Genomic DNA, 13,486 nt, shown 5'->3' with positions numbered 1-13,486 from the left:
GCATTGAAAAAATGTGACCCCAAACTTTTGAACGGTAGTGTAAATAAATAAATACGTTCTTAATATTCAGTTTTTTATAATTAAGTTGCTGTAAAATATGTACTGTAAAAGCCATGACAATATATACATACATATATATATATATATTTATATTTAATATAGTGACATTTTATGTGTAATTATCCAGTGTCAGCTGGTCATCATAATTACGCACTTTGAGTGAGCACTTTGTTGTGAAGTGAGACCTTTTCAAATACGACACGGAGTCCAGCTGTAATAACCGAACGCGCGCGTTGAGCGATACGCGAGTTCAAAAACGAGGTGAAGTGGAGAGAGATTATCATGATTTTTGCATCCCCCCACTTTCACGTGAAAAACAACAACCGAATCGAAAGAGAATTACTTACTATCCGAGTTTCATGATTCATGTGTGAGGATTTCAAAGTGGGCCCTTGTGCACTCTTATTCTGGAAATGGTTCCTCTTGCAGGAGGAGGGAGGAGGGGGGAGAGGGGGGTCATGGTCACTATTTTTTGTGAAAACAGAATGCGAAAGCACGTCGTGCAGCATAAAACGTACGGAGGGCCAAACTGCGACTGGAGCTGCTGTGTTGCAAGAAAAATGCTCAGAATCCTGTGACAGCTGCAAAAGCACAGCATTCTGTTCCACTCGAGAGTGAATACACTGCGCTTTTCTTCAGCGCCTTTTGCACAGTTTCAGCTGTACAGTCTTTGTCAGCACTGCTGGCTATTCAAGCGCCGTACTCGGGCCTCATCAGTATGCACAGTGCACCTGTTGTTTTCTCTCCTCGCTAAAAGCTTCTTTGGAAATTAGCCTTGCTTTTATTGCCGTTTTGCAGAGAGACTCCTGGAATCCTGTCGCAGTTTTTGCTTTGGACTTCTGAGGGGGGGGGGGGGTTGGCTGAGGGTTGTGCCACCGTCTGCCACCCACTGCACACCACTGCTCAGTTAATGCAGTAGCACGAGTAGCAGTGTCAGATGGCGGCGCCAACCCTGGGCAGATGAATATCAGCAGGTGGTCACACTTCCCCTCTCTATTTCCACACACACACACACACATACACACACTTTTTATACTTCCTCTCTTGCTCCTCTCTCTGTTTTACCTGACTGGTCTTCAGTGGTGTCGGCCTCATGGATCTGGTTGTCAAACCACATGTGGGCCACAGTCATGCGGTTCTGGGTCAGCGTGCCCGTCTTGTCGGAGCAGATGGTGGAGGTGGAGCCGAGCGTCTCCACGGCCTCCAGGTTCTTCACCAGACAATTCTTCTTGGCCATTCGCTTGGCAGTGAGAGTCAGGCACACCTGGGGAGACGGTGGGAGGATGGGGGGAGGAGGAGGAGGAGGAGGAAGAGGAGGAGGAGGAGGAGGAGGGGACAGGTGATGAGTGTGTGCACATACTGGCTGCATTCATGTGTTTGTGAAACCGTGCATGGTCCAGGTGCCTTAAAGCAAACGTATGTGACGCGTGTGTGTTTGTGTGTGTGTGTGTGTGTGTGTGTGTGTGTGTGTGTGTGTGTGTGTGTGTGTGTGTGTGTGTGTGTGTGTGTGTGTGTGTGTGTGTGTGTGTGTGTGTGTGTGTGTGTGTGTGTGCGCAACTGGTTGGCCTGTTAACAGCAGGTGCACAGGCACATAAATATACAATGCACAAATTCTACATGTTGCGAGCAGAGGCGATTCTAGAGTTTGTAGGGGCCCTAAGCAAAAATTCCCAGGGGGCCCTTCCTCACCAATGTTCATCACCATTATGTTATAAATAATCTGACACCAACGAAAAATGTATTCAATTTTTTTTCCGAAATGAATGAAATAACATGGAAAAACCTTGTAATTAAAAAGCATGTGAAAATATAAATGTAAAGAACAATAAAATACTGTAAATAGCTTTTAAAAAACTATATAAACTTAGTAAAAAAAAATACATTACACTGTAAAGAACCCACATTATAAAACAATATACATAGAATGATAAAATACTGTAAATAACTGAAAAAAACATATATAAACTGAGTAAAAAAAGATGCATTACACTGTAAATAATCCTCTTCATTTTCCAACTTGCAGCACGATAACTTCACACAGGTTAAAGTGAGGTGGGGCCCCTTTAGGGAGGTTTCCTACTGAGATGTCATTACAAATTGGCCATTGTTTTTTAAGGGGGACAGGGAGGCGGCTGCTCACTGCACATTTCAGTAAAAAACAGCCCTCAGGCTCTGAGTGTCGGGGGGCCCCTCTGTCGGCTCGGGGGTCCCCAAGCAGTTGCCTGCCTTGCCCTGTTCACAAACTGCGCCTCTGGTTGCGAACGATGTTGCGGCGTACATTAATTAAAACCGATCCGACGTTTTTTTTTCACGGCGGCACAAACGCGTCCACGCGCAACTTGGCGCCGTGTTCAATTAAAGGCGAAAGCAACTGAAGAAAACCAGCCGCCGTGAGTTAATTTATTTCCTGTGACCAGTGAAATGTCGACCGACGGCGTTTCAAATGCCAGCTGGCATTCGGGCTCGGCTCACACTTTGTTTATTGTTGCAAAAAAAAAAAAAAAAAAGTAAGACGCACCTCAGCATTTGAGCAACTCCAACATCCCTTAATAAATCACTCCGCGTTCCGCAGAATCGTTAGAGGCGCAGTTAATGTTCACTGAGGTTGAATTAGTTGTTAGGAAATGCACCAGTGTAACTCTTAACATCGATGTTCCATTCAGGTGTGCCAACAACAAGGCATGACAGGAAGCCAGCAGGCAAAAAAATACCAGGCTTCTGGAGCTGGCACTCTCAGAGCTGCACTAATCAATATTTGCAAGAATGGATCAAAATGTGAAAGCAGCTGCTCATAATGAAAACTCAGAGGAGACTCGACGCCCGACTCAGCAGATTTCCCCACTTCTGTGCACACATTCTCGAGCACCGTTATTAGCTCAAAAAGGTCTGAGAAAGTCCCAACAAGACAATTTAGAGCCACTCGAAGGCGATTAATCGGCAACCTGACCGTCTCCGGGCAAAAGATAGCGACAACTCAAGGATATGCTCCGCAGGAGACGGCACAGAGCAATAAGGAGGTAAAAGGAGGAAAAACACAGGACAGGATTTCACAAATTTGTGACCTTTCGAGACGTTGACCAATCACAGAGCTGCACAGGAGCGAGTCTATTATCCCTCTATTCGTCACCGGTCACGGTGCGAAACAAAACAAGACAAGTCGGACAATAAATGCGGTCAGAGCGTTCCACAGATGGACGACTGCCTGGAGTTACATCCGTCACGTGAGGAAACGAGAGTGTCCGTCACCCGGTGAGAGGATTTCACGACAAATAGCCAAACATTTTTGCTTTTTCATGTCCTGCAGATGGAGCATAAAAATCCTGCCCACTACAACTCTTCGGTGTGCAGTAGAGTTAAGTTATAGCTGCAGGCAGAACTTGTGGATCAGGCAGGACGGGTCATTACAAAATTAGTATTTTAGATCAAACAAGGGTGGATTGCAGTCTGATGAGGTGATAAATAATCGATAAGGACCATATTAAGCAGTGTTCACATAATCAGCGAGTAGAAGTGTAATGAAATATCATTTTAAAAATGAAAAAATAAAACTTGTGTGGGAGTGGCTATATAGATATACTGTATATTTTATATAATTGTATAATATCATACATTCAAATCTACCCACAACATACAACTCATTGGAAAACATTGTAATCTGTATCTGTGTGTAAAAAAAAAAAAAACACTCGGAAATGTAAAAAAACAACCATTACTTACAAAAAGTTTCTTCCAAATTGCAATTTATCATTTGCAAGACAAACAATGACTGACCTTTAAATATTATTTGCGCACAGCTGCCAAGTCGTGACCTTTCCCTACAACTGTGTTCACTTTGTGTTCCCAGAAGTGTATTATTATGACCTGTCCTTGAAACAAGAGGAAACGTGTTTATCATGTAGTGAAAGCACTTTAAGTGAAGTATTCTCGCTGCAAATACAAGAGGGAGGGTGTTCGGCAACGTTACAACCACCGCTCAGTGTGTGTGTGTGTGTGTGTGTGTGTGTGTGTGTGTGTGTGTGTGTGTGTGTGTGTGTGTGTGTGTGTGTGTGTGTGTGTGTGTGTGTGTGTGTGTGTGTGTGTTTAACAGGGGAAAACAGAGAGAACGGACGGGGATCCGAGCTCTACTCGCGCTGCTGAAACATGAAATCAGACTTTAAGCAGTCCAGCGGAATGAAAAACCTCTGAATAGTTTAGTTTTAATTGATTATTTATCAATGACATGTATATATATATATATATATGTATATATATATATACATATATATATACATATATATATATATTAGTGCTGGTTAACGCATGCCATTAACGTGACGTCATGTTTTCGTGACTCCCGATTGTTAAAATGAGTCTCTAAAGTAACGCTAAACTTTAAAAACAGAGGCACACATACGCAGTACACACAGGTACGCTGGTTATTTGTAGCGCTGCTCTTTACGTTTAATAAACCGACCGATCCAGTTCGACTGTAGGCGCGCTAACCGGCGCTAAAAGGAGCTAATGCAGCTAACGGAGCCAACTGGTAAACGGTGCCTGGACTACGGTTGTTGCGGCACGTAAACATGACGTCACACGCGTCTTTTTCCGGTCAGTCGTCATGGAAACGCGCCATGCGTTAACGTGCATTAACCTAGTGCCCAGCACAAATATATATGTATATATATATATATGTGTGTGTGTGTCAGTTATAGGCCCAAGGACATCCGATATATCGGCAAAAAAGTCCAATATTTTGCATCCCTAGATGTTTTTGCTGCTTAAATGTGAATATTTTCTGGTTTCTTTGCACAACATAACAAATAAATAATTAAACTAAATAATTTTTGGTTTGTGGACAAAACTGCACACTCCAGAACATCATCACCATTTCCAGGTTTGGTAAACACAGATTCACATTTTCTGACATTTTTTGCTTGATTAATCTATTACGGAAATAGCAGTAGTTGCAGCCCTGAGGCATGTTCATTAACTTCAGGTCTGAGTGTGGGTCGATGACGTGTTACTTACAGTGACAGTCGCCAGCAGTCCCTCAGGCACGTTCGCAACGATGATGCCGATGAGGAAGATGACGGCCTCCAGCCAGGTGTAGCCCAGGATCAGGGACAGGATGAAGAAGGACACGCCCAGGAAGACGGCGACGCCCGTGATGATGTGGATGAAGTGTTCGATCTCGATGTTGATGGGCGTCTGGCGAACTTCCAGCTCGGACGCCAGCGTAGCGATGCGCCCCATCACCGTTCGGTCCCCGGTGGCTATCACGATGCCGTGGGCCGTACCTGAGAGACACGGATGGGCAGATTTTTTTTTTTTTTTTGTCAGTCAAAACGTGACTTTGACATAATTGTTGTTTGGAAATGTTTCCCAAAACTACGGTGGCCCTGAGGTGCAAAACGCACAACACAACACAAATCAAAAACACAAACGCAAATCAAAAAACACAAATGCAAATCAATAAACACAAACGCAAATCAAAAAACACAAAAACATTAACTCAAAACGGAAACACAAATCACACAACACAAACACAAAAGCAGAAAACATGAAAACATTAACGCACGACGCAAACACAAAAGCAGAAAACACGAAAACATTCACTCACAACGCAAACACAAAAGCAGAAAACACGAAAACATTAACTCACAACGCAAACACAAAAGCAGAAAACACGAAAACATTAACGCACGACGCAAACACAAAAGCAGAAAACACGAAAACATTAACTCACGACGCAAACACAAAAGTGGAAAATACAAAAACATTAACGCACAACACAAACACAAAAGCAGAAAACACGAAAACATTAACTCACAACGCAAACACAAATCACACAACGCAAACACAAAAGCAGAAAACACGAAAACATAAACTCTGCTTTTGTGTTTGCGTTGTGTGATTTGTGTTTCCGTTTTGAGTTAATGTTTTTGTGTTTTTGATTTGCGTTTGTGTTTTTTGATTTGCGTTTGTGTTTTTTGATTTGCGTTTGTGTTTTGCAACCTCAGGGCCACCGTACGAAACACATTGAAATCACGTTTCCTGAGCAAAAGAGCAAACATTTGTATGATTTATCACTTCCAACAGAAACTCCATGTCAGGAGGCAGGAACGGAGTAGTCAGTACTTTCAAAGCGAGCTCTTCAAATGTGACATCAGGGGAGTACAAACCCGTGGATTAAAGGTTTAACTCTCAACAGTGGGATTCAGGGGCCTTCAACGCTTTGGTGCAAAAAGTGTCTGTTTCTGCACACGAGAGTGGCAACGGAAGAGAACGAGCGACGGCGTACGAGACGATGTCGGGGGTTGAGTCGACAGGAGGGAGGGTTGATGGGGAAGGTGATGGCTGGATGAAGAAGAGAAGCGATGGACGGAGATGAATTATAAGCGTTGTCCGTGTGATTGATGGTCATTCGGGCCGAAACAGATGCCGGACTAAACGAGTGTGGAGAGAATCTTAATCTCTTTACGTGAGCACATTTTGGTAACACGCAGCGTGACTGCTCTCTCATCAGCGCTATTGAATAGGAGAACGAGGAGGCCGACAAAAAGGAAAAGAAGATACTACGGCTGATTATTAGAAGAGTGATTTCTTAGCCCTTTTATCTTTATAAACATAAAATAAATTGCCACGGCACTGGGGAGGAAGCAGAGCACGCGTACATCTCAGAAACCTCTGAGTGAGATAATAAAGTGGGGTTTTTTTTATATGTAATTTGGGTTAAAGCTGGGGTCAGGCAACTTATTTCTGGCATTATGATGAAATAATAACATCGTGGCATCACGTAAATCAAGCGATATAAGGGAGAAACTCGACATCCAGACTTCTTTTCCAATCTACAAAACAATGGATAGGCAAAAATAAGCCTCGGCTTCAGCCTATTCCTTTTTCGGTTACAGAGTTTCTTTATAATTTTGTTGTGGGCAAATGTTGACTGTAAGTCTGTAGTAATATTTGCAGATTAATTGCATATCATTTAAATATTTTATATTGTAACCGAAATAAAACTATTCATTCATTCATTCATTCATTCATTCATTCATATATGCAATAAAACGTGTGAAAATACGGGCAACATCCTGCCTAACCCAGGCCTTAAGTAACCTTTTAGCACATTCTACACAGATGGAACCAAAGTGGGAACACACTAATCATCGCTGTTCTCACAGAGAAAAGTTTTCATTACTAATGCCGAGATTCAGCTTTTGAAACTGGCACATCTTTGAAAGAGCCAAGTTTTTTGTTTTTTTTAAACTAAATCCTTAATTTCAGCTTTCAAGTTCTTTCCCCGCTCAGAAAAAAAGGGTCTGCCTTTCAAAGACGAGCTCTTTCTATCGATTACATGATATGATCAAAACCTCCCCAAAAAGCCAAAAAAAAACTGACCTTGTGGTGAAGATTGTTTTTCTGCTGCTTCCAAATTTAGAAAAAAATTGATTGGATTTACAGACTGAATCATCTTCATGTGACCTGAAACTGACGTCGTATTTCGTCACACGAGAGTTCACCTCTTCACGGTAAATGTCACCTATTTGAATTTCGCTGAAGTTATGGATGAAGCTGCAGACGCTCACCGTGTCGTTATTTGGCCCGGTTCCCGTCTGTAGCGTATCAAAGGGAACTCTTTATTAATGATCTCTGAACACTGTGCTCTTAAGATGAAGGGAAGTGCTGAAATAGTGCGGTAAAGCAATAACATATAGCTTTAAAACGGCATCCACAGAAGCGACGTTGGCTCACTGACCCTCGACGCAGTTGGTGGAAAAGAAAGCGATGTTGCGCGTCTCCAGGGGATTTTCGTGCGTGAACTCCGGGGATCGAGTCTGAGGCTCCGACTCTCCCGTCAGAGAGGAGTTGTCCACCTTCACAGAGAGAGAGAGAGAATGAGAGAGAGAGGGGGAAAAAATGTGTTTTTCAAGAGAGGCCAAAAGAAAGACAGAGGAGAGAGAGAGAGAGGTGAAAAGTCTGAAAGGAGAGGAAAATGAAAGAAGCAGCACTTCAAAGCAACAAGTGCAGTCATGTAACACACACTTGTCAGAACTCGCCGCGGTGGTGATTTCTAACATGTTACTTTATGATTGTGAGGAAACTGATCATCACGGGGTTCTCGCGCCGCTTTGAAATCGAGAATGAACCAGAAAATGAACAGTGGTCAAGCTCACAAAAGCCAGCAGGAGACACGTGGACCACACTCTTAGAAATAAAAGTGCCAAGTAGAACCATATAAGGTTGTTCGGCTTGTCCTCATAGGAGAACCCTTTTTGGCTCCAGGTAGAACCTTTTTATAAAGGTTCCACCAATAAAACCTTTTAAAACCTGTTATTCAGTTAAGGGGTTTTAAAGGGTTCTCTGGATCAAAATGGTTCTTACTGGAACCATTAGTGTTACCAAGAACCCTTGGAAAACCCTTTCTTCCCGAAGAAACCATTTAATGGTTCCAGGTAGAACCTCAGCCCTTGTAGAAGGACCCTTTTGGAACCCTTATTTCTAAGAGTGCAGATCCTCCTGGAACTCACATATCACTGACGGATGAGGATGAAATAATTGGTTCCACATTGGTCAAAACCAATGTACCAAGTACCAAAAGTCACCTGGGCAAACTATGCCACGATTGGTATTCATGTTACATTTACTCTAATTTACTTGTATTTTCTGCTTCCCAAACGTCCCCTAATAGTGATGGTCGAAGCAGTTCTTTTTCAGTGTAATGAATCATTAGAATCAGTTCATTAAAAAGATTAGTTCAGTACTTCCTGCATGATCGGACACAGTCACTGAACCGAAATACGGCTGAACGGGTTGTGATTCGGCTCACGATCGCCGGCTTGTCGCTAAATACTCCAGACTCCTTCCTATTTTTAAATATTGAGATTTTAGAAATTCTTTGCTAAATTAGGATTTTTTTAAAAGTCTTGTTAACTGTTTTCTTGGATTGGTTGAGGCTGATTCTGACCGTTTAAGCCGTTGAATATCACTTTGGGCTACTCTACGTTCACCGTTCCCCAGAGGTCTCAGCCCCCTGATTTTGTCATATTGTAAGGTTTCACCATGAGATCAGAGTGCAGCACTTTAAAAAACTAGTTACATCTTGCATTAAATAATCACTGAAAAGTTTGCCTTTATTGACTACATTAGCCGTTAGCTTACGGCTTTTTCTAGCTAGCGGCAGGACACACAGGGATTCCCTTACTAAATGACTGACCGACTCGTTAGCAGTGAACAAATCATTACAGTAAGTGATTCAGTTCAGTTTGTTCCGCAGACATCAGGTGATAATGTTTGACGTTGTTTAGCTCACTGCCCAGCAATGTGAACTCGTGAAAGTTTGGGCTCATTTTAGTGCTGTCAAACGTTAACGCACGATGCGTTTCCATGACGACTGACCGGAAAAAGACGCGTGTGACGTTATGTTTTACGTGACTCGGGATTGTTAAAATAAAATGAGTCTCTAAAGTAACGCTAAACCTTAAAAACAGAGGCACACATACGCAGTAACACAGGTACGCTGGCTATTTGTAGCGCTGCTCTTTTCGTTTAATAAACAGACCGCTCCAGTTCAACTGTAGGCACGCTAACGGCGCTAAAAGGCGCTAACGCAGCTAACGGCGCTAACTGGGAAATGGTGCCAGGACTCCGTTAACATGACGTCATGCGCGTCATTTTCCGGTCAGTCGTCATGGAAACGTGTCGTGAGTTTTTGCTAGATTATGTGAAACACTCGTGTACTTTACAGTGTGTGAAAAGGTCGTGGTCGTGGAGTCGATGGGTTAACACTTCCACAGCTCATAGGGCTTTTGACAGCTTTATAAAAGCTAATATTGCAGCATCTCTGGCGCAGCCTCCAAACTCCAGCCCTGGCAGAAACTTGACTGAAGCTAACACTTGTTATATTTAACATGGAACTCTACTCGAGACACTGCTAGGTTCTTTTAAAAAGGAGCTAAAATAATCCCAGAAATGACGGCAGCAGCAGCAGCAGCAGAAGACAGAGGACCGAGGGAACATGACTCGACGAAAAAAAAAAACGGCTGATGTCACAAGGCTGTTGCCAAGTTTATTGTGAAAGATTTAAAGCTCTTGGCTACAGTGGAGTCCATTAGTTTAAATAGAAGTCCCCCCGGCCACTGGTGGTGGGGAAAGAAGTCTTATTTACTCTCACGTACAGCTCTATACCACCACACCTTTGTGTCCAGGCGTCCTCAGCATGAAATTATAGAAAAGTGTCAACGGTAGTATTGATAATTGTAAGTATGGATAAGCAGCAGAGGTGAATTTTTCTCTAAAATGACAGCAAATACAGACATAGGTAACTAGGTGACATTTGTGGGGCTATAAGTCAATGGACACCCTCAATATCCCAGAAAGGACATATTCCTATCAATATCTATTCCGATGTCAAATAATCTGGCCATTTTATGACAGATAGTGTAACTGGTATAGGTTTATGTCTAAATGAAATTGAACGATGGCGTGACAACCTTAAGGTCCAATTCCAATTCCTATCTTAACCCTCAATCTTAACCCTTAATCTTCACTGGCCCTCAAAACCAAGTGTTGAGGGTTATTTTGTCACTTAGAAATGGGACACCCCTTAAATGCAGATACGCCTTCAGACTGTAGGGGGCAGAATAACGCGAAAGCTGCGTCCAGTCTGTCGACTGCAAAAAAGAAGAAGAACACATTTACGTCAGGATTATTTATTACGATCCGTTTGTCAGTCAAGTTATTAGGTTGTCAGTTAGTTATAAGATGATACTCATACAAATACCACAACCACGGACATATTCAGCTGACAGTTACCACACACCACGACTTATTGAAAAGTAAACCATAGCAAACCATCGCTTGTCCGCACCGGCCGACTATTGACAAAAGATCATAAAATAAAATAAATAAATGTTACGCAACAATGACGTCAGTAATCCATAATATGGGCCCAAACTAAAATAATACAATGGTTTTCGTAATTTTTATATCTCTATTAACAAAGAAAATACTTAATTTGTAGCGTACTCGTTTCGCTGCTTTCGGCGCCATCTTTGTTCTGTCAAAACATGCAATGCATTCTGGGTAGCCTTTGCTCCCAAGGGTGGTCTCGGAAAATCTCAATATTGAGGGCGATACAGCCCTTAAACTTGACCCACTTAATTTTTCTGAGAATCGGGACAGCACTTGCACTAGAGGGAGCGCACATTTTTGAGATTGAGGGTTAAGATTGAGGGTTAAGCAAAGAATTGGAATTCACCCTTAGTGTATCTTCAATGCCTCCATACGTTAGCATTAGAGTTCGGGATTTTGGTGTTACGCAGTTTGTGATCATTGCTCGGACACGCACTTTTATTAAACAACTTAATCACTGTGTGCAGGAACGCCGCAGAGACCCACCGGGGCATTTATCTTCTTTAAAAATAGTAGGCGAAATACAGTATTTATTATTTAATGCAATCCGATCCCCCCACTGTTCCATAAGTAGGTCAAGAGCATATAGTTAATACTGCATGTGGGTCATTAAGACGTGGACATTATTTATGAGACGCTGCGTGTCCAGGTTTTGTTTGTTGACATGAATCCGGCCGACAGCAACAAAATATCTACATATAAAAGAAGAGTGGTTATAAAGTTGATCTTTATGAAGTGTTGTTGTTCTTTTTTAATGTTTTTTTTTAGCTGGAGCTCAAGGGGAAGGCAAAATAGATGAGTGGGCCCGTTGGTCCACTTTTGTCCAGACTTAATTATCTCGACAAATATCCACTCGGTCGCCAGTAGCTCAGTGAAATATCTCCACATTTACAAGATGCTTTGGCACAAATGTTTGATCAGACTTTGATGATCCTATAAATCCCACTGAGTGGTGAGTCCCTGACATTTTCTGTCACTGGTGGACATTTGTGAGGGTTTTTTCTTTCTTGGCAAACGTCTCACCAGCCTTTTGGACAAAGTTGCCATGAAATTTTACCAACAAACATTCACATCTGCGGGGGGGATTTGTAATTACATTTCAGCGGGCCAAGTTTTTCTTCATGACCAATGATCTGAGGTCGATCCCATCAGCCTCAGCTGTAACTTAAACGTGCAGACGAGGAGGCGGGAAGATGGAATCGGCGATGTTGTCGGGGAAATGGAGCCAATAAACTAGAAAATTAGGAACTCGGCCCATCTTTTTTAATTAAAAACCAGCAGAAATTTTGATTTGAAAAAAGAAATTTTTGATCAGCATGATTATTGTTTTCTTCATCTGCTCGGGATGATTGGATTTTTGAATATCCATGTCTGAAAATGATGATCGGTGTTCATCTGTAATTATATTTATCTATTTAAATATGTTTTTTTTTTTGGTGTTGGGGCTGTGGGTTAGGAGTGGCACTTCCTGTCTTTTTTCCTTTAATCGTAATATAGCATAAATAATAACAACACCAATAATAATAATAATAATAATAATAATTGATCGAGTTAAAGCTGCAGTGAATAAGTTTTGTTGATTTTTGCCTGTGCTTGTCGTCGTTTACCAAAAAGTATCACTATTTGTATGTCTTTCACCATGTCATGCAATACTATCAGACCTGACTGACGGAGCTTTTGTGTGTATACAATGGTAGCGCAAAAGAAAGAAAAAGTGTGGGTTATTAAGAGTGGCACTTCTTGTCTTTTTTCCTTTTATTCCATGTAGGGAAACCATACTATAGCATTATTAATAATAATAATAATAATAATAATAATTGATCAACTTAAAGCTGCAGTGCATACATTTTGTCGATTTTTGCCTCCGCTTGGTCATCTTTGACAAAAGCATATCACTATTTTCATGTCTTTTATCCTGTCATGCAATACTATCAGACCTGACTGACGGAGCATTTGTGTGTATACAGTGGCAGCGCAAAAGAAAGTGTGGATTATTAGAAGTGGCACTACCCGTCTTTTTTCCTATTTATCCTTGTAGGGAAATAATATATTATTAATAATAATAATAATAACTAGGAAAGCACTCAGAGAGCGCAGACCTCCACAAAATAGCGATAGAAATAGTGATGGCGTCTACGGATCACGCCCAAAATTTAATCACTTGTTCCTGGTCCCATTGCGGACATTTCCTGAATGTGTTGGATGTTGAAATTTCATCCAAATCCATCCGTGACTTAGTTATGTTATTAACAGACAGACAGACAAACAATATATCATTTTTTTTTTTTGATTTTTGCCTCTGCTTGGTTGTCTTTGACAAAAAAGTATCACTATTTCTATGTCTGTCATGCAATACTATCAGAAGTGACTGACACACAGACGCTCCCTGTGTGTATACAGTGGCAGCAAAGAAAGAAAGCAAAAGAAAGTGTGGGTTATTAAGAGTGGCACTTCCTGTCTTTTTTTCCTTGTAGGGAAACTGTAATATATATCATAAATAATAATAATAATAATAATAATAATGATAATAATTGAT

General features: G+C 41.6%; 1 protein-coding gene across 3 annotated transcripts in view; it reads right to left on the bottom strand.

Annotated features, from left to right (window-relative positions):
* atp1a2a (ATPase Na+/K+ transporting subunit alpha 2a) overlaps window positions 1–13,486 on the bottom strand; it is a 66,460-nt gene that overhangs the window by 41,601 nt on the left and 11,373 nt on the right. For all 3 annotated transcript variants that reach the window (XM_083890163.1, XM_083890165.1, XM_083890164.1), the window contains exons 7-9: window positions 7,796–7,913; window positions 5,068–5,336; window positions 1,126–1,324 (exon numbers count right to left, since the gene is read on the bottom strand). In XM_083890163.1, the coding sequence (XP_083746289.1) occupies window positions 1,126–1,324; window positions 5,068–5,336; window positions 7,796–7,913 (586 nt within the window). The remainder of the gene's footprint in view (window positions 1–1,125; window positions 1,325–5,067; window positions 5,337–7,795; window positions 7,914–13,486) is intronic.

The sequence above is a fragment of the Microchirus variegatus genome (genome assembly GCF_963457635.1).
Source record: "Microchirus variegatus genome assembly, chromosome: 5".
In the NCBI taxonomy this organism is placed as follows: Eukaryota; Metazoa; Chordata; class Actinopteri; order Pleuronectiformes; family Soleidae; genus Microchirus; species Microchirus variegatus.
Note: the sequence above shows the minus strand (reverse complement) of the source record. Positions and strands in the feature narration are given on the sequence as shown.